This window comes from Lucilia sericata, unplaced genomic scaffold, assembly GCF_015586225.1.
Source record: "Lucilia sericata isolate MDLA Ls3-8-SP2 unplaced genomic scaffold, ASM1558622v1 Contig001431F_arrow, whole genome shotgun sequence".
Taxonomy (NCBI): Eukaryota; Metazoa; Arthropoda; class Insecta; order Diptera; family Calliphoridae; genus Lucilia; species Lucilia sericata.
The window spans coordinates 35,001-57,252 of NW_023995364.1; the positions used below are offsets into that span (position 1 = coordinate 35,001).

A 22,252-nucleotide genomic window follows, 5' to 3' on the forward strand; every position below is an offset into this window, starting at 1 on the left:
ATTTGTTACAAATTAACATAAATACACATAGAAAACAACATTTTGTAAAATTAAATAGAAATTACACATTTAACTAAAAAATAATTAGAGCGCAACATGTGTCGCTTTAATTTGGGAGTTTTAAAATTTGAACATAAATAAGAGTTTTGCTAACAAAAAAAAAACTTAAATATTTATGTATATTGTATATAATTTTATAGTAACGGAAATGCAGGGCTATTTAGAAATACATACATAGCTGGCCCCATAATTAAAATTGAAACTAAAACAAATCGAAATTAATAATAGTCATATATGAACTTAAGTCGAATTGCTTTTTATATTTAGCAATGATGATGTCAGAGTTTTATTTTGGGTTTTTTTTTTAAATAAAAGATATTAAAAGTAAATACAAATGTTTGAAAAAAAATAAAATGATTTATTAAATTCATAAATTATAGCTAAAATAATAAAGTTTAAAAGAGGAAGAGATAGGGTTAATTATATTTAACAAAATTTATTATAATGTTTCAAGGACTTAATTTAATGTTGGTTTTTAATTAAAATTCTATGAGATTTCAAGCAAAAATTTTGAATAAAAACTTTAATAAGAAACATAACATTTTGAGTAGTAACTACTTGGTAATATGTATTCGACTTTAATATTTGTGACAAAACATATCTATTACACTAGTAGCAATAGTTTTTTTTCCCCTTATCCAAACAGGTGCCTTAGTTTACTTTCATTTTAAAAGCTAAAACTTCTTTCAAATTATATCTAAAATTCCTTTCCATTCAAATTTAACACTCTCTGTTGTGTTAACATTTTTCTAATTTTCATTTATTTTCTTAATCTTGTTTTCTGTTCCAGCTAGTCATTCATTTTATCTTAACATACATCTTAATAAAAGAAAACGCATTAAATTAAATAAAACCCAATTTTTATTAAAAAAAAACAAAAAAGTTTTTTTTTATTATTTTTAACTATGACAACAGTTTGCACTCAAAAAAACGTTGCAATTTTCAAAAAACACACATAAAACGGAAATAATTTATTTTACGAAAATATTTATGGTTTACAAACAGACAACAACAAGAAAATCAGCTAAATAGTAGAAAAAAAGTTGAAACATTAATTTAGTTAAATGTTTAAACAAAAAACAGAAACTAGAAAAATATTGTAACGAAACAAACATTTAAGATTAAAATCGTTGGTTTTTTTAAGTAATAAAAGGAAAAATTGCAACAAAATAAAGTAATATAACCTAAAAGATTACACCGAGAGAAAATAAGGTTAGCAATAGACTACAATCGAGACTATCGAGCTGACTATATTTAATCCAAGAGACAAAAGTATAAGCAGGTCATATATAAAGTAGACAAGACTATAGACTAGACTATAGACTAGACTATAGACTAGAATATAGACTAGACTATAGACTAGACTATAGACTAGACTATAGACTAGACTATAGACTAGACTATAGACTAAACTATAGACTAGACTATAGACTAGACAATAGACTAGACTATAGACTAGACTATAGACTAGACTATAGACTAGACTATAGACTAGATTATAGACTAGACTATAGACTAGACTATAAACTAGACTATATACTATACTATAGACTAGACTATAGACTAGACTTTAGACTAGACTATAGACTAGACTATAGACTAGACTATAGAATAGACTAGACTATAGAATAGACCAGACTATAGACTAGACTATAGAATAGACTAGACTATAGATTAGACTAGACTAGGCTATAGACTAGACTATAGACTAGACTATAGACTGGACTATAGACTAGACTATAGACTAGACTATAGACTAGACTATAGACTAGACTATAGACTATAGACTAGACTATAGACTAGACTATAGACAAGAATATAAGCTAGTCTATAGACTAGACTATAAGCTACACTATGGAATAGACAATAAACTAGACTAGACCAAACTATGGACTAGACTATTGACTAGACTATGGAGTAGTCTATAGACTAGACTATAGACTAGACTATAAACTAGACTATAGACTAGAATATAGACTAGACTACAGACTATAGACTAGACTATGGACTAGACTATAGACTAGACTAGACTATAGACTAGACTATAGACTAGACTATAGACTAGGACTATAGACGAGACTATAGACTAGACTATAGACTAGACTATAGACTAGACTATAGACTAGACTATAGACTAGAGTATAGACTAGACTATAGACTAGACTAGACTATAGACTAGACTATAGACTAGACTATAGACTAGACTATAGACTAGACTATAGACTAGACTATAGACAGACTAGACTATAGACTAGACTATAGACTAGACTAGACTATAGACTAGACTATAGACTAGACTATCGACTAGACTATAGACTAGACTAGACTATAGACTAGACTATAGACTAGACTATAGACTAGACTATAGGCTAGACTATAGACTAGACTATAGACTAGGACTATAGACTAGACTATAGACTAGACTATAGACTAGACTATAGACTAGACTATAGACTAGACTATAGACTAGACTATAGACTAGACTATAGACTAGGCTATAGACTATAGACTAGACTATAGACTAGACTATAGACTAGACTATAGACTAGACTATAGACTAGACTATAGACTAGAATATAGACTAGACTATAGACTAGACTATAGACTAGACTATAGACTAGACTATAGACTAGACTATAGACTAGACTATAGACTAGACTATAGACTAGACTATAGACTAGACTACAGACTAGACTATAGACTAACCTATAGACTAGACTATAGACTAGACTATAGACTAGACTATAGACAAGACTATAGACAAGAATATAAGCTAGTCTATAGACTAGACTATAGGCTACACTATGGAATATACAATAAACTAGACTAGACCAGACTATAGACTATAGAGTATACTATAGACTAGACTATGGAGTAGCCTATAGACTAGAATATAGACTAGACTATAGACTAGACTATAAACTAGACTATAGACTAGAATATAGTCTAGACTACAGACTAGACTATAGAGTATAGACTAGACTGTAGACTAGACTATACACTAGACTATAGACTAGACTATAGACTAGACTATAGACTAGACTATAGACTAGACTATAGACTAGACTATAGACTAGACTATAGACTAGACTATAGACAAGACTATAGACAAGAATATAAGCTAGTCTATAGACTAGACTATAGGCTACACTATGGAATAGACAATAAACTAGACTAGACCAGACTATAGACTCTAGAGTATACTATAGACTAGACTATTGACTAGATTATGGAGTAGCCTATAGACTAGACTATAGACTAGACTATACACTAGACTATAGACTAGACTATAGACTAGACTATAGACTAGACTATAGACTAGACTATAGACTAGACTATAGACTAGACTATAGACTAGACTATAGACAAGACTATAGACAAGAATATAAGCTAGTCTATAGACTAGACTATAGGCTACACTATGGAATAGACAATAAACTAGACTAGACCAGACTATAGACTCTAGAGTATACTATAGACTAGACTATTGACTAGATTATGGAGTAGCCTATAGACTAGACTATAGACTAGACTATAGACTAGACTATAGACTAGACTATAGACTAGACTATAGACTAGACTATAGACTAGACTATAGACTAGACTATAGACTAGACTATAGACTAGACTATAGACTAGACTATAGACTAGACTATAGACTAGACTATAGACTAGACTAGACTATAGACTAGACTATAGACTAGACTATAGACTAGACTATAGACTAGACTATAGACTAGACTATAGACTAGACTATAGACTAGACTATAGACTAGACTATAGACTAGACTATAGACTAGACTATAGACTAGACTATAGACTAGGCTATAGACTGGACTATAGACCAGACTATAGACTGGACTATAGACTGGACTATAGACTAGACTATAAACTAGACTATAGACTAGACTATAGACTTAACTATAGACTAGACTATAGACTAGACTATAGACTAGACTATAGACTAGACTATAGACTAGACTATAGACTAGACTATAGACTAGACTATAGACTAGACTATAGACTAGACTATAGACTAGACTATAGACTAGACTATAGACTAGACTATAGATTTGAATATAGATTAGACTATAGACTAGACTATAGATTAGACTATAGACTAGACTATAGATTAGACTATAGACTAGACTATAGACTAGACTATAGACTAGACTATAGACTAGACTATAGACTAGACTATAGACTAGGCTATAGACTGGACTATAGACTAGACTATAGACTAGACTATAAACTAGACTATAGACTAGACTATAGACTAAACTATAGACTAGACTATAGACTAGACTATAGACTAGACTATAGACTAGACTATAAACTAGACTATAGACTAGACTATAGACTAAACTATAGACTAGACTATATACTAGACTATAGACTAGACTATAGACTAGACTATAGATTTGAATATAGATTAGACTATAGGCTAGACTATAGACTGGACTATAGTGAAGACTAGTAACTGAGTTGTGAAAAACGATTTCGGTCAGATTTTAGTATAATTTTTCTCAATGTTTCATAATAAAAAAAATCTCCTAAATTATAAATTTAAATAATTCCCCAGAGGGTTTTGAAAATACAAGAAGATACAACAAAAAGAGAAATTACCAACAACACTCGATTTACCCATAAAATTCAAAATTTATTAATGTGACAAATTAATTCACACACACGCAGCAGAAACAGCTAATAACTCTATTTCTCCCGGTGCAAAATTGCTAAAAACACCCATTTTAAGTAATTCAGAAAAAAAATTTAAAGAAAAGACCAGTGAGAAAAAGTTTTAGTTAAGAAAAGTAAGTATGTATATGAATTTTATTTGCTGAGTTGTTTTTGTTTTTTCCATTGTATTTAACATTAAAAACAAGATTGGGCGTTTGTGATAATTAATGACAATTATTACAAACTTCAAACTCTAACGCTAAAGATAACGACGACAACATCGACGTACGACGTACGAAAAAAACTGCGAAAATATATATAGAAATATAAAGTCAAATCAAGTAAAAATGCAAACACGGGCAGTCACAGACAGATGTACAGACAGACAGACGGACGGACGGACAGACAAACAGATAAACACATTTGGTCAGAAGCAACTTAAAGTTTAGCCAATTAACGCAAAACATAAACGACATAAAACATGGTACATACTTTATTTGTTGTTTCTATGTTTTTTTTTTTTTTGTCTCTTAATGTTAAAAAAGACATTGACGACAAAAAAACTAAACTAAACTCAATTAACTACAATTTAAGCTTAAACTTGGTGCGACAAAAACAATCTGCTGAAGAAAAAAAACCATAGTTATAGTTAGAAAAAAAAAACCACTATTACAGCAACAAATGCCATATCTAATAGATATAGTTACTAAGTTGCACTTACAATAGTTACGCGCTTTATAAAATGAAAACAGGAAAACGTTTAGACACAATAGATTTTTCAAATATATTTCAATAGAAAAAGCAAATTTTGTAAAAATTTAGAGCAATTTAAGGTAAAGGATTTCCCTATTTTTCTAGATTTGCTAACTTCGAAAATCCCCCCAACTTTTGATGTTATGATAGCCATTTCTAAGAATCCATTGATAACTCTTTACAATTTCCTGAGTGCACTTGCAAAATTACTAGAAACGCAATAAATACACTCAATGACCGCTATAAAAATGATCTTAATTATAAAAGCTCTTATCAGTCTATATAATTTTAATTGCACTCAGTCGCACCTTACTTCAGATATCATACTCTCATACGTGCTTTATATAACGTTCGCAAAATTTAGTTTTCAGTTTTTTTATTAAATATCATTCTTGATTGATTAATTGATAATATTTGCAAAAAATAATAATAACGAAAAACACTCAAATGAGGTCATTTTATTTTGACAAAATGCGGCACTATTTGATACATATAAATTGAAGACCCTGTTCTGAAAATAAAACACAAATATTCAAAATAGAAGTCTCGAGAGTTAAAAATAAAAAATGAAATATTTAATATTTAAAATTTTGTATTATCTTAAGAATCGCATAAAAATAAAAACAAAATACTATAAAAAGAACATTTTAAATAAATCAGCCCTATTCTAGAATATTTAAGCGTCTAACGTTCTGAAAGATAAACTAATTTGATATTTTCAATAAAATAGTGAAATTGTATGTTATTAGTTTAACTTTTTGAACTGTCAAGTATTTTTTTATGGATATAGCGACTAGGAATTTTTTCTTGACTAGACCCCAGATTATAGACCACAATCTATTTGTGACTATAGTCTACAAACCGAAATATATTTTCTCTACCATAGAACAAACAAAAAGTTGTCCCGACTACAGTCCAGAGCTGAATCTTGACTACAGACCAGAGTTAAGTAAACCAAAATATATTCCCGGCTATACACCAAACAGTTATCTCGACTATAGACTATAAACCAGACTATAGTCACGACTATAGAGAGGCTATATTTTAAACTACTATAGACCAGACTATGGTCTTGACTATAGACCAGACTATGGTCTTGTCTATAGACCAGACTATAGACCAGACTATAGTCTTGACTATAGACCAGACTATAGTCTTGACTATAGACCAGACTATAGTCTTGACTATAGACCAGACTATAGTCTTGACTATAGACCAGACTATAGTCTTGACTATAGACCAGACTATAGTCTTGACTATAGACCAGACTATAGTCTTGACTATAGACCAGACTATAGTCTTGACTATAGACCAGACTATAGTCTTGACTATAGACCAGACTATAGTCTTGACTATAGACCAGACTATAGTCTTGACTATAGACCAGACTATAGTCTTGACTATAGACCAGACTATAGTCTTGACTATAGACCAGACTATAGTCTTGACTATAGACCAGACTATAGTCTTGACTATAGACCAGACTATAGTCTTGACTATAGACTAGACTATAGTCTTGACTGTAGACCAGACTATAGTCTCGACTATAGACCAGACTATAGTCGTGACTATAGACCAGACTATAGTCTTGACTATAGACCAGACTATAGTCTTGACTATAGACCAGACTATAGTCTTGACTATGGACCAGACTATAGTCTTGACTATAGACCAGACTATAGTCTTGACTATAGACCAGACTATAGTCTTGACTATAGACCAGACTATAGTCTTGACTATAGACCAGACTATAGTCTTGACTATAGACCAGACTATAGTCTTGACTATAGACCAGACTATAGTCTTGACTATAGACCAGACTATAGTCTTGACTATAGACTAGACTATAGTCTTGACTGTAGACCAGACTATAGTCTCGACTATAGACCAGACTATAGTCGTGACTATAGACCAGACTATAATCCTGACTATAGACCAGACTATAGTCTTGACTATAGACCAGACTATAGCCTTGACTATAGACCAGACTATAGTCTTGACTATAGACCAGACTATAGTCTTGACTATAGACCAGACTATAGTCTTGACTATAGACTAGACTATAGTCTTGACTGTAGACCAGACTATAGTCTCGACTATAGACCAGACTATAGTCGTGACTATAGACCAGACTATAATCCTGACTATAGACCAGACTATAGTCTTGACTATAGACCAGACTATAGCCTTGACTATAGACCAGACTATAGTCTTGACTATAGACCAGACTATAGTCTTGACTATAGACCAGACTATAGTCTTGACTATAGACCAGACTATAGTCTTGACTGTAGACCAGACTATAGTCTCGACTATAGACCAGACTATAGTCGTGACTATAGACCAGACTATAATCCTGACTATAGACCAGACTATAGTCTTGACTATAGACCAGACTATAGCCTTGACTATAGACCAGACTATAGTCTTGACTGTAGACCAGACTATAGCCTTGACTATAGACCAGACTATAAGTCTTGACTGTAGACCAGACTATAGTCTTGACTATAGACCAGACTAATAGTGACTATAGTCTTGACTATAGACCAGACTATAGTCTTGACTATAGACCAACTATAGTCTTGACTAGACCAGACTATAGTCTTGACTATAGACCAGACTATAGTCTTGACTATAGACCAGACTATAGTCTTGACTATAGACCAGACTATAGTCTTGACTATAGACCAGACTATAGTCTTGACTATAGACCAGACTATAGTCTTGACTATAGACCAGACTATAGACTAATCTATAGTATTGACTATAGACTAAGCTATAGTCTTGACTATAGACCAAATTATAGTCTTGACTATAGCCAGACTATATTCTTGACTATAGACCAGACTATAGTCTTGACTACAGACCAGACTATAGTCTTAACTATATACCTAGAACAGAACTAGAACAGCAATCAGGGCATAGGGAGTAGGCCTTTCTTCCATTCCCTTATCAAAATTTCCTATCAGTGTATAGACTCTTCTATTTATCGAGTACCTACACTTGTATACAAACATATATACATATGTGTGTGGGATTTAAATTTTCACACCCCTTAATGTCTGGCACTACTACTAACCGGTGGACTACTCTTTACACTCTGTTCAAAAGACAATGATGTATTACGGCGACGATAAAAATGATGAGTTTTTATTTATTTTTTTTTTTGCCTCACGACATTCTGAAGTGGGATAAGAGACACTTTATTGTGGTATACAAATATATAAAAAAGAATTCCTGATAATATTACGTGTGAGAGTACATACAGTTTGGTTTAGTTTAGTTAGTAGAGTACAACATTTATTATGAACGTGTTAGCTGGACAGACATACTTTTTTTCTTAACGCTTTTTTTTCTGTTCTGTTTGCCGTAAGAACAAATAAACCAAAAAATATATCAACTCAAATAGTAGGTACTTGTTTAGTTTATGGCTGGATGTGTGTTTTTAAACGATGAGTATGCACTCGTAGAATCTTTTTTATTTTCGAAATGAGCGTGTAGGAAAAATAAGACAAAGAAATTAAAATATATATGCAAACATTTTATTTTAACAAGATAAGAGACAATGTTTTAAATAATAATGAATATAACAAATTGAGAAAGAGTGGCAAGCAATTTTTACTCACTCAATCACAATTTCGGTTCCTCTTCGTTTTTCCAATTAAAAAAAAGATAAATATTTGCAAAAATAAATTAATAATACAAATTTTGTGTACTTGGACCCTACTCTCTGGTGAAAGATATAGGAATTTTTTTCAAAGGAAATGTAACTTGAAATTAAGAAAAGCTTCAGAAATCTAATATCGATAGCAAATAGTGCCAAAAGTGACTAAAATTTGTAGGATTAGGATGATTATTCGTATATTTATTTTATTTAATAAAAGTTTCAGTTTGTTTTGGGTCAAAATTTGGTTAAATTTAATTAAAACATCAAAATGATTTTCAAATTATTCGAAATCTACTGATTTTCTTTATTCCACAGGGTTGCATTCGACGATTAATAGTTTTATTTAATCCAATAAGATCGTTCAGGGTTGCATTAAACAAATTTCCATACTTCAATCATGATTAGGGTTCTATAGTTGAAACGAAAAGTCGACTTTTCGACTTTTTTCATTTAGTTAAAAGTCGACTTTTCGACTTTTTGCATTTTATGAAAAGTCGATTTTTCGACTTTTTTCATTTAAATAAAAGTCGACTTTTAGACTTTTCGACTATAAGTATTTTATAAATAGTCGACTTTTCGACTTTTTCCGACTTTTTTCGACTTTTCGACTTTTCGACTTTTTTCGACTTTTTCGACTTTTTCCGACTTTTTCTACTTTTCGATTTTTTCGACTTTTTCACTATTTTCGACTTCTTTCTACTTTTTTCCGACTATTTTTTTACTTTTTTCGAGTTTTTCCGACTATTTTAGAGTTTTTGACTTTTTTTCCACTTTTTTAAAATTTTTGACTATTTTTGACTTGTTTCTACAATTTTTGATTTTTCGACTTTTTCCGACTTTTCGACTTTTTACGACTTCTCGACTTTTTCGACTTTTTTCGACTTATCGACTTTTTTCGACTTATCGACTTTTTTCGACTTATCGACTTTTTTCGACTTATCGACTTTTTTCGTCTTTTCGACTTTTATTAACAAAGTCGACTTTTCGACTTTTTTCACAGACGATAGTCGAGTTATCGACTTTTTTGGAACAAAATAGTCGACTTCGACTTTTTTCGACAAAAAGTCGATTGTTCGATTATTCGAAAGTCGATTTATAGAACCCTAATCATGATCTAGTTATTAGAGTTGCATTTTTTACTAATTTTCTATCTATTAAAAAAAATTTTTGAATTTTATTTTAAGAAAATTTTTGAAACTTTCTTTTAGAAGATTTAAAACCTCCTTTTTTGAAATTTTCTTTCTTTTTTAGAAAATTTTCTTTGTATTATAGAAAATTATCAACATGTTCTTCCTTTTCGAACTTTATTTTAAATTCTTTTCGAAATTTTCTTATTAAATCAATTGCAACTCTGTGTTTACATTTTTCGAATTCCCTGTCTTTTTCTCAAACGATCTCGATTGACTACCTCTCTGCATAAACAACAACAATATATGAACATAGGGTACTCATTTTATTCGGCCATTGAGTGACCGACCACTTTGTTTTTCATGTTCTCTTTTTGTGATTTTCTTTTGCCTGTGTATTTGTTTCTTTTTTGCTTTTCATCTTTATTTTATTAATTACTGAAAAAAATGTACGCTCGTTGACTCAAATTCTCTCTCACACTCTAACTCTCTTGTTTATTTTTTTCTCTCTCATTAGGGTAAAGTATCGCATGAATCCATCAAACAGTTGGTACTTGAAGCAGAGCATTTAGTACGTGACGAAGCTTTGAAAACACCAACCAAACAAAAGCATTCCAGTAGTAACAACAATAATAATAATAATAACAGCGCCGGCGGCGGTAATATAGTGCAAATTTCCACAACTGTAAAAAAACGTGAAGTTTTAATGCCGGGTCCCATAAAACGAGTACAAGTAAGTAAAAGTTTTTTTGTTATTATTCAGGGGAAAAAAAAAACATGTAACATTGTTATATTTTCTTAACAGGAGTGGCTGGAACATCAACCCTCTACACCCGTACAAATGTCTAAAACTACAACATCCTCCAACCATCATCACTCTAGTGATGATCATCGTCAATTATTAACATCTGCCTGTGCTGCTGCCAGTCCCTCACGCACTGATGATTGTGAGGCCTCGGGTGAAGCCTCTGAAACGGATTCTATACCTCAACATTGTTCCGATACCTCAGAGGTTTCTGATTCCATAGCGACTTGCATGCAAACCAGTACAAATTCTTATGGTAATTCCACAGAACGTATTGGTGGTTCTGCCGAACCCATTGTCAATGCTGCTACCAGTAATCAAAGTCTTAATGTCAAGGTGGTGAAACGTCAACAGAATCGCCGTAAATCGGAGAGACCCTGGTCGGTGTCCTGTCTCTCGCAATTGACCACCGATGCCAATCAAGTGGCTGCCAAAGTTAATACCATTAGTAATGTACAATCTGGTTTAGCTTCTCATTCTATAAGTGAATCTGCCTTAGACTCTCTATCCCCTGGCAGGCCTAGAGCCTCCTCTTCCTCAGCTGTTACCCAAGTTAAGAGTTATGATAGTAAGGGTTCTCTGAAGAGACGTAAAACTCGCAAGAAGAAACTTTCCTATACGAATGGCAAAAAGTCGGATACAAATTCTGAGGACAATAATAGTCCACAACATCATCATCATAATTTATACAATCATCATCCTACAACTCATCAAGAGGAGGTGACCTTGACACCCAAACATGCTCCCAATTTATTAATGCAAACCTGTGAAAATATGACTCCTCAGCAGATACAGGAGATAACACAGGCCCTAATGCAATTACAAAATACCGAATCCACAGAACAATTACAACATCCTCAGTTATCAATTGTGGTTAATGGTGGCTCCAATGAAAGTGAGGAGGAAAATCATTTAATGAAACCAAATTTCCGTGTGGGTTCTTTCACCACTGCCTATATGACTAATGAGGCCCGTTTGGGGTCTTTGGCTGCTTTAGCTACTTATATGAACGATGAGGAACAGCAAGGAGGTGAGTTATTTTTTTAATTATTTCTATTTTTTTATAATGACGACATTATTAGTTTTTAAGTAGAAGTTAATTTTCGTGTTTATTATTTTAATATTTTTAATTATTAAAAAGTTTATTTGCTTTTATTTAAAAAACAATTAACTTGAAAGATAACACTATTTAATTTCTTATCGATTTGTGAAGGAAAATTTTCCAAAGAAAGTAAAGAAAAGTAATAACAAAAATGTTTAAGGGTATAGAAGAGTTCAAAAGAAACAGGTCTTCTTAAAGATTTTCTTTTATAAAGAGTTTGAATATTATATTTTGCTTAAAGAAAATGTAAACAAATAATACTTAACATAAGAAATTAATGGAAAAAGGAAGCAGTTCTCAACTTTTAAAATAAATTTTGATAACAATTATAAAAATGTCCTATCTTTTTCCTTAATTTCCTTTTAAATAGTTAAAATCTTAACAAAATAAATTCTCTTCCTTTTTTTATGTCCTTTTAACACAATCTAAATGTCTTTAAAATTGGTAAATTCCTTTACATATTGTGTAAATTTTCCTCTATAGTTTTGTTTTCAAAGGATATTGTTGTTGTTGTATACTCATAAATCCTTTTCTTGAATTTTCCTTTTAGCAAAATGCGCGCCAAACGTGGTACATATGACCAAAATTTGTTGTCTGTATGTATATTGCTTTCACTATTACAAAATTTCCACAATGAGTATGCGTGCATTCTCTCACTAACTATCTCTCAGCATGACCCCTGCGGAGAGAACAAGCAGCTGGTTTATTCTAATTGGCCTTGAGATGATTGCCTTGACATTTTTGTTTATAGTTTCCTCTACTATGTAATATTTAACAAATGTTAATTTCGATCATTTAAAGATCTTCAGATACAATTTTTTCATTTTTTTAATAATTTAAAAATTTTAAATTTCTCTTCAAAAGCTGAACAAATTGGTAATAGACTTTTGATTGAGAGAATTATTTTTATTTTTACATACATTTAAAGGACAAAGACTGTAAATTTGGAAAGGAAATTTGAAAAAGTACAGCACTAAATTTTGTAGATGTTGAGTTTAAGAATCTCTATCTATCTATCTATCTATCTATCTATCTATCTATCTATCTATCTATCTATCTATCTATCTATCTATCTATCTATCTATCTATCTATCTATCTATCTATCTATCTATCTATCTATCTATCTATCTATCTATCTATCTATCTATCTATCTATCTATCTATCTATCTATCTATCTATCTATCTATCTATCTATCTATCTATCTATCTATCTATCTATCTATCATACATGGGAATTTTTCATTAAGCATTAAAATTTCATTACCATTTATAGAAAAAATTGTAATGAAAAATATTTTAAGTACCATTTAATGAAAATTATATTTTTTTCATTATAACTTTTTTGATAATGGTAATGAATTTGATAATGAATTTTCAAAAACGAATTTAATTAGTATTTATAATTGTCGAAAAATATATTAAGGAAAATTTTTCGAAGATTCGAGGTTTGAAAGCTTTTAAAACCAGTTCCCGTGGCCCAAATTGGCTGAAATTTTGCAGTCATAAGTACATCTGATGACAATACAATAATATGTTCGAATATTCGAAATTAAGTTCGAAAATTCGAAGTTATTTTCGAAAATTTTTTTATGTTTTTAAATTAATCTCTGTGTCATAAAACCTAAAAAAAAATTTCGAAAATTCGAACTTGTGTTCGAAAAATTTTTAAAGCTGTTAAAACTAGTTCTTCTAGTCTGAATGTGCTGAAATTTGGCATACATGATTTCACCTAATGAAAATACATTATAATGTTCGGATATTCGAAATTAATTTCGAAATTCGAACTAATGTTCGAAAATTTTTAAAATCCATTGAATAATGGTAATGAAAATTTATTTTTAAATAATTACTAATGAAATCGTTTCATTAAAAAGCATTACCATTAGAGAAAATAATGCTAATGAAAAAAAAAAATAATTATAATTTTTTTCAATTTAATGCTAATGAAATCGTCAATTAATTAGTCGATATAATTAACTTCTCCCATGTATGCTATCTATCTATCTATCTATCTATCTATCTATCTATCTATCTATCTATCTATCTATCTATCTATCTATCTATCTATCTATCTATCTATCTATCTATCTATCTATCTATCTATCTATCTATCTATCTATCTATCTATCTATCTATCTATCTATCTATCTATCTATCTATCTATCTATCTATCTATCTATCTATCTATCTATCTATCTATCTATCTATCTATCTATCTATCTATCTATCTATCTATCTATCTATCTATCTATCTATCTATCTATCTATCTATCTATCTATCTATCTATCTATCTATCTATCTATCTATCTATCTATCTATCTATCTATCTATCTATCTATCTATCTATCTATCTATCTATCTATCTATCTATCTATCTATCTATCTATCTATCTATCTATCTATCTATCTATCTATCTATCTATCTATCTATCTATCTATCTATCTATCTATCTATCTATCTATCTATCTATCTATCTATCTATCTATCTATCTATCTTCTATTCTATCTATCTATCTATCTATCTATCTATCTATCTATCTATCTATCTATCTATCTATCTATCTATCTATCTATCTATCTATCTATCTATCTATCTATCTATCTATCTATCTATCTATCTATCTATCTATCTATCTATCTATCTATCTATCTATCTATCTATCTATCTATCTATCTATCTATCTGTCTATCTATCTATCTATCTATCTATCTATCTATCTATCTATCTATCTATCTATCTATCTATCTATCTATCTATCTATCTATCTATCTATCTATCTATCTATCTATCTATCTATCTATCTATCTATCTATCTATCTATCTATCTATCTATCTATCTATCTATCTATCTATCTATCTATCTATCTTTCGTTTTGAATATTTTCAAAATATTTTATTTATAACTGAAACTTAACATGACTTTGGTTTAACTTTTTCAAAGAAACTTTCAACTTATCATTGAACACTTTTATTAACGAAGTGCTTCACATACGTTGTTTTTCCAGACTTGAACAGTTTTATTACGTTTAAAATCATAATCATTTATTTTGAGTCATATTTTTAATTTGTTATTGTTTATATTTTTTCTTATTATTTTCATACTTCAACAAGTGTTTTAAGTTGATTTTTTATGGTCTATTTACTTTTAACTTTTTTGCATTTAAACTTAAACAAATATGAATTATTTTTCTTTATTTTACATTTGGTGGCTTTTGGTTTTCTTCGTTTTTTTTAATTAAGTTTTTTGACTTTATTTAATTAAAATGAAAGTTGGTTTTTGTATAGTATTTCAATTTATTTCAATTAACTTTTCAAGCACTCACACCAGTACCACAAGAAATTAAAACAAAAGGTATTTGGGTTTAAGTTCTAAAATTCACTAAAAGGGGGGAGACCTTAATTTAGGAATATTTATGTAGTAGAAAGTAAAGCCCTATATAAAACTAAAACTTATCCCAATTGAAAATAAAAACTATGTAGATTCTATAAATATCCTTCAATACAAAAGGATTTATCTCTATAATATTTATTAAGTTTATATTTCACTAAAGTTTATTTTTATTATTAAAATATTTTTTTAATATTTTGCTACTTTTTTATTCCAAACTGTTTAATAAACAGCCTCCCATAATAAAATATCAAGATAAAATTCTCTTCCAATTATTATAATATAAACAAGTATACATTTAGATACATTTAAACATACTTATCATTAGTGTCATAGATTGCAAAAATAAAATCACATTTATTAAAAATAAAATCCGCATGTGTATTTTTCTTATATTTTCCCCCCGAAATCAAATGCATGTTTGTTTTAAAAGCTTTTTTTATAAAATCTAAAATATATTTTTTCTCTAACTTTTCCCTTTAGAATACAACACTACTGGCACCGAAGATCATCATAGTAGTTTCTCCGAAACAGCCTGGGATAATTATCAAGAAAAATATAATTCTGAAAATTATTCTGAAGGTTTTGATTCAGATGCTGCACGTAAATTATTAGAATTTGGGGATGATTATCGGTAAGTTTTCAATAATTTAATAAGAAAATTTTCATACTTAATTATGTTTTCTCTTATTTCTACAGCAATTTCATTGACTCCCAGTCCGATTGTTGCTCTTCATTGTCGGCTGCTAATAATTTAGATTCATTCTCACCACCTCGCATGGATTCATTGCAACAGAATGAATCGAAAATCATAACACAAGATACAATTGTCAGTAGTGTGGATCATGCCAGACGTCGTAGAGCTTTAGAATTGGAATACGAAAGACGTCGCAAAAATTTAGAAATCAGACGCAAGTCTTGTCAAGGTAAACGAAAAAACAACAAACAAACATTTAAAAATATTAAAAGAAAAACCAACAGCAACTACAACAACAAATTATTTATATGTAGTGCAAATTAATAAACAAAAACAGCAGACAAAATATTTTGCAATAAAATTTCAAGGTTTTATAAGTTTGTGAAAAATCGAAATAAGTTTTTAAAGAAAACCCTTTGAAAATTTTCTTTAAAAAAAAAAATTCGAAATTTTTATAGAAAATTTTGAAAATTTCTAAAGAAGGTGTTTAAAAATCACATATTTCTATTGAATATTTTCTATGTTATAATATTTCTACAAAAAATCTCCTAAATTCGAATATTTTTTTTTACAGAGAATTTTCGAAATTCGAATGATTTTTATGAAAAGTCGAACTTCTATAGAAAATTTTCGAAATTCGTAAATTTTTTAAAGAAAATTTAAAAAATTTTTAATTTTTAAGAACAAGTTCGAATATTTTTATAGAAAATTTTTAAAATTCGTACATTTCTAAAGAAAATCTTTACTGAATATTTCCAAATTTTAATATTTCTATAAAAAATCTTCGATATTTGAATGTTTTTACAGAAAATTTTTGAAATTCGAATATTTTTTTAAGAAATTGTCGAAATTCCTAAATTTCTACAGAAATGTTTCAAAATTCGTAAATTTTTAAAGATTTTTGTTTTAATTTTTTGGAAAAAGTTTGAAAATTTTTTTAAATTATAAAAAATGTTCGAAAGTTGTAAACATTTAAAGAAAAAATTTAATTTTTTAGAATAATTTCGAATATATTTAGACACAATTTTCGAAATTCATAAATTTTTATAGAAAATTTTCGAAATCCGTAAAATTTTATAGAAAATTTTTCGAAATTCGTTAATTTTTATAGAAAATTTTCGAAATTCGTTTATTTTAAACAAAATTTTCGAAATTTATTGATTTTTATAGAAAATTTTCGAAATTCTATAGAATTTCTGTAGAAAATGTTCGAAATTCGTTAATTTTTATAGAAAATTTTCGAAATTCGTTTATTTTAAACAAAATTTTCGAAATTAGTTGATTTTTACGAAAAATTTTCGAAATTCTATAGAAAATATTCAAAATTTGTTAATTTTTAAAGAAAATGTTCGAAATTCGTAAATTTTTATAAACAATTTTCGAAGTTCGTTAATTTTTATAGAAAATCTTCGAAATTCGTTTATTTTATACAAAATTTTTAAAATTAGTTGATTTTTATAGAAAATTTTCGAAATTCTTAATTTTTAATGAATTTTCGAAATTTCTTAAAATTTTAGAAATTTCTTTAAATTTTGTAGAAAATTTTACAAGATATTTTCGAAATTCGTTAATTTTTTAGAAAATTTTCGAAATTCGCTTATTTTATACAAAATTTTCGAAATTAGTTAAATTTTTATACAAAATTATTGAAATCCGTTAATTTTTATGGAAAATTTTTAAAATTCGTTAATTTCTATAGAAAATTTTTAGAAATTTCAATGGAAAATTTTCGAAATTTGTATGAAAACTTTCAAAAATTGTTCATTTTTGTTAGAAAACTTTCGAATTGTCCACCTCTATTTATAGTTTTAAGCCAAATATTAATAATTTCCTTTCTCCCTTTCTAGAATCTTTGGAATATCACAATCCCAAATCACCAGCCGTTATCACGACTCTATCCTCCTCTACACAGGCTTTGACTCCGAAAAATTCTGATCGTTTCAATTTCCAACATAAAACAGAAACGGCAACACGTAAATTAGAATTTGGCATGAGTCATTCGGCCCAATCATTGCGTCGTACATCGGAAAGTGATACGTCACAGCGACGTCGTAAGGCCGATGAACGTAGACGTTCATCACGTAATCTAGAGAAATGTATTAAATTGATACCAGCAACATCATCTTCGTCGGGCGATGACACAGATGATGAAAAGGAAATACGTAATTTGTTGCAACAATCGCACAATCGTTTAGAAGATACAAAAGCATTAAAGATACGTTGTCATCTTTTAAGACCAGAAGATTATGTAAGTTGGAAAAGTTTAATTGATTAAGAAAAGATGTATAAGGAAATCATTTTGGAAAAGATTTTCAATTTACTTTAACATTTTTGTAAATAACTTATTTTCTATTCTCCCACTTTTTCTAGACTGAAATTATAAATACTTGTCGTGATAATATACGTTGCTTGGAATCAGTTCTCAAAGGTCCCACTAGTTCGGTTTTATCCTCACAGTGTGTTACACAATCTAAAGGTGAGTTAAAACTTTACATCCATATCGATTGTCAATGTGCGCCCATTACCCGTTTTATTGCTCGCATTATTGAATTCATACTCGACGTTAGTAATTTCCTAGAACATTTTACTTTATATAAGTTTTTCTTAAGTACTTTAAAAAATCTTTACACTTTAGTCAATTGTCATTTAACGAATATCGAAAGAGCTTTAGAATATTTTCGTAAACTATTGTAAATTATGTTAAATGAAAATGCATACTTTTTTTTAAAGAATTGTTAAATAATATGTTGCTGTTTCATATGTTTGCAAAATATACAATCGAATATCGAATAAAAGACAAAAATTGTGATAATTTTTTATAAAAACTTTAAAAAAAATTTTGTTATAAAAATTGAAAAAAAAAATGTTATATTTAATTATTATTTATTTGTTATGTTTAATTAAAAAATCTAAATTGTTTTTGAAAAAAAAAAATAAAATTTATAAAATTATTGAAATGTTAAAAGAATGAGAAATTTAAACTATATTTAGAACATTCGTATCATCAAATTTTAATTAATATTATTCGAATATTTTAATTAATATTATTCGTTAATTTTTAGTTTTAATTTCAAAAAAAAGTGCCTTAACTTTTGCTTTTTAAAAAGAAAATTGATTTGAAATCATCAATTTAATGAAACTATAAAGTATTTTTGTAATATTAGAATTATGACTATCTTCTTGGTCATAGACTAGACTATAGACTAGACTATGGACTAGACTATAAACTAGACTATAGACTAGAGTATAGACTGGCCTATAGACTAGGCTATAGACTAGACTATAGACTAGACTATGGACTAGACTATATACTAGACTATTGACTAGACTATAGACTAGACTATTGACTAGACTATAGGCTAGATTATAGAACTTATAGACTAGATATAAACTTGACTATAGACTAGACTATAGACTAGACTATAGACTAGACTATAGACTAGACTATAGACTAGACTATAGACTAGACTATAGACTAGACTATAGACTAGACTATAGACTAGACTATAGACTAGACTAGACTAGACTATAGACTAGACTATAGACTAGACTATAGACTAGACTATAGACTAGACTATAGACTAGACTATAGACTAGACTATAGACTAGACTATAGACTAGACTATAGACTAGACTATAGACTAGACTATAGACTAGACTATAGACTAGACTATAGACTAGACTATAGACTAGACTATAGACTAGACTATAGACTAGACTATAGACTAGACTATAGACTAGACTATAGACTAGACTATAGACTAGACTATAGACTAGACTATAGACTAGACTATTGACTAGGCTATAGACTAGACTATTGACTAGACTATTGACTAGACTATAGGCTAGACTATAGGCTAGACTATAGACTAGAATATAAACTAGACTATAGACTAGACTATAGACTAGACTATAGACTAGACTATAGACTAGACTATAGACTAGACTATAGACTAGACTATAGACTAGACTATAGACTAGACTATAGACTAGACTATAGACTAGACTATAGACTAGACTATAGACTAGACTATAGACTAGACTATAGACTAGACTATAGACTAGACTATAGACTAGACTATAGACTAGACTATAGACTAGACTATAGACTAGACTATAGACTAGACTATAGACTAGACTATAGACTAGACTATAGACTAGACTATAGACTAGACTATAGACTAGACTATAGACTAGACTATAGACTAGACTAGACTAGACTATAGACTAGACTATAGACTAGACTATAGACTAGACTATAGACTAGACTATAGACTAGACTATAGACTAGACTATAGACTAGACTATAGACTAGACTATAGACTAGACTATAGACTAGACTATAGACTAGACTATAGACTAGACTATAGACTAGACTATAGACTAGACTATAGACTAGACTATAGACTAGACTATAGACTAGACTATAGACTAGACTATAGACTAGACTATAGACTATAGACTAGACTAGACTAGACTATAGACTAGACTAGACTATAGACTAGACTAGACTATAGACTAGACTAGACTAGACTATAGACTAGACTATAGACTAGACTATAGACTATACTATAGACTAGACTATAGACTAGACTATAGACTAGACTATAGACTAGACTATAGACTAGACTATAGACTAGACTATAGACTAGACTATAGACTAGACTATAGACTAGACTATAGACTAGACTATAGACTAGACTATAGACTAGACTATAGACTAGACTATAGACTAGACTATAGACTAGACTATAGACTAGACTATAGACTAGACTATAGACTAGACTATAGACTAGACTATAGACTAGACTATAGACTAGACTATATACTAGACTATAGACTAGACTATAGACTAGACTATAGACTAGACTATAGACTAGACTATACTATACTAGACTAGACTATAGACTAGACTATAGACTAGACTATAGACTAGACTATAGACTAGACTATAGACTAGACTATAGACTAGACTATAGACTAGACTATAGACTAGACTATAGACTAGACTATAGACTAGACTATAGACTAGACTATAGACTAGACTATAGACTAGACTATAGACTAGACTATAGACTAGACTATAGACTAGACTATAGACTAGACTATAGACTAGACTATAGACTAGACTATAGACTAGACTATAGACTAGACTATAGACTAGACTATAGACTAGACTATAGACTAGACTATAGACTAGACTATAGACTAGACTATAGACTAGACTATAGACTAGACTATAGACTAGACTATAGACTAGACTATAGAATAGACTGATAGACTAGACTATAGACTAGACTATAGACTAGACTATAGACTAGACTATAGACTAGACTATAGACTAGACTATAGACTAGGACTATAGACTAGACTATAGACTAGACTATAGACTAGACTATAGACTAGACTACACTAGACTAGACTATAGACTAGACTATAGACTAGACTATAGACTAGACAATAGACTAGACCTATAGACTAGACTATAGACTAGACTATAGACTAGACTATAGACTAGACTATAGACTAGACTATAGACTAGACAAGACTAAATCGGAAGGAGATACAAAGTCACTGGCAAAATCCTCAGAAACGCTTATTTTAAAGAAATTGTATTCAATTGGCGAATTTTTAAAATTTCCTGCAATTTCATTGGAAAGAAATGTTTTGGAATCTTAAATTGTTTTCATTTCCATATAATATTGAAATTGAAAGGTTTCTAATGAATTTTCTTAAATTCTAATTTCTATATTCCACTTTTTTTAAGCTTTAATTTGTATTTTATAATTAAATTTTAAATCTTATAATTACACCGCCTTAGTAAGATAATTTTAAAATCCTTTTTTCAAAATTTCTTTATTTGAATAAAATAACAAAATTTACTTTTGCTAAAGAAACTAAATTTATGTCTAATTTCTTTTTTTATTCTAAAGCCAAAAAGGTATAATATTTTTTTCTATTCATTTAA

The 22,252-nt window shown here is 29.2% G+C and overlaps 1 protein-coding gene across 1 annotated transcript in view; it reads left to right on the forward strand.

The window, feature by feature from the left end:
* Positions 1-19,105, forward strand: part of LOC119611363 (serine-rich adhesin for platelets-like) — a gene marked incomplete at its 5' end in the record, with an annotated part of 51,611 nt that extends 32,506 nt beyond the window's left edge. The window contains 6 exons of the mRNA XM_037966919.1: positions 10,805-11,020; positions 11,093-12,122; positions 16,071-16,221; positions 16,287-16,513; positions 18,132-18,532; positions 18,655-19,105. Of these exons, the coding sequence (XP_037822847.1) occupies positions 10,805-11,020; positions 11,093-12,122; positions 16,071-16,221; positions 16,287-16,513; positions 18,132-18,532; positions 18,655-18,978 (2,349 nt within the window). The remainder of the gene's footprint in view (positions 1-10,804; positions 11,021-11,092; positions 12,123-16,070; positions 16,222-16,286; positions 16,514-18,131; positions 18,533-18,654) is intronic.
* Between the last annotated feature and the right edge of the window lie 3,147 nt (positions 19,106-22,252).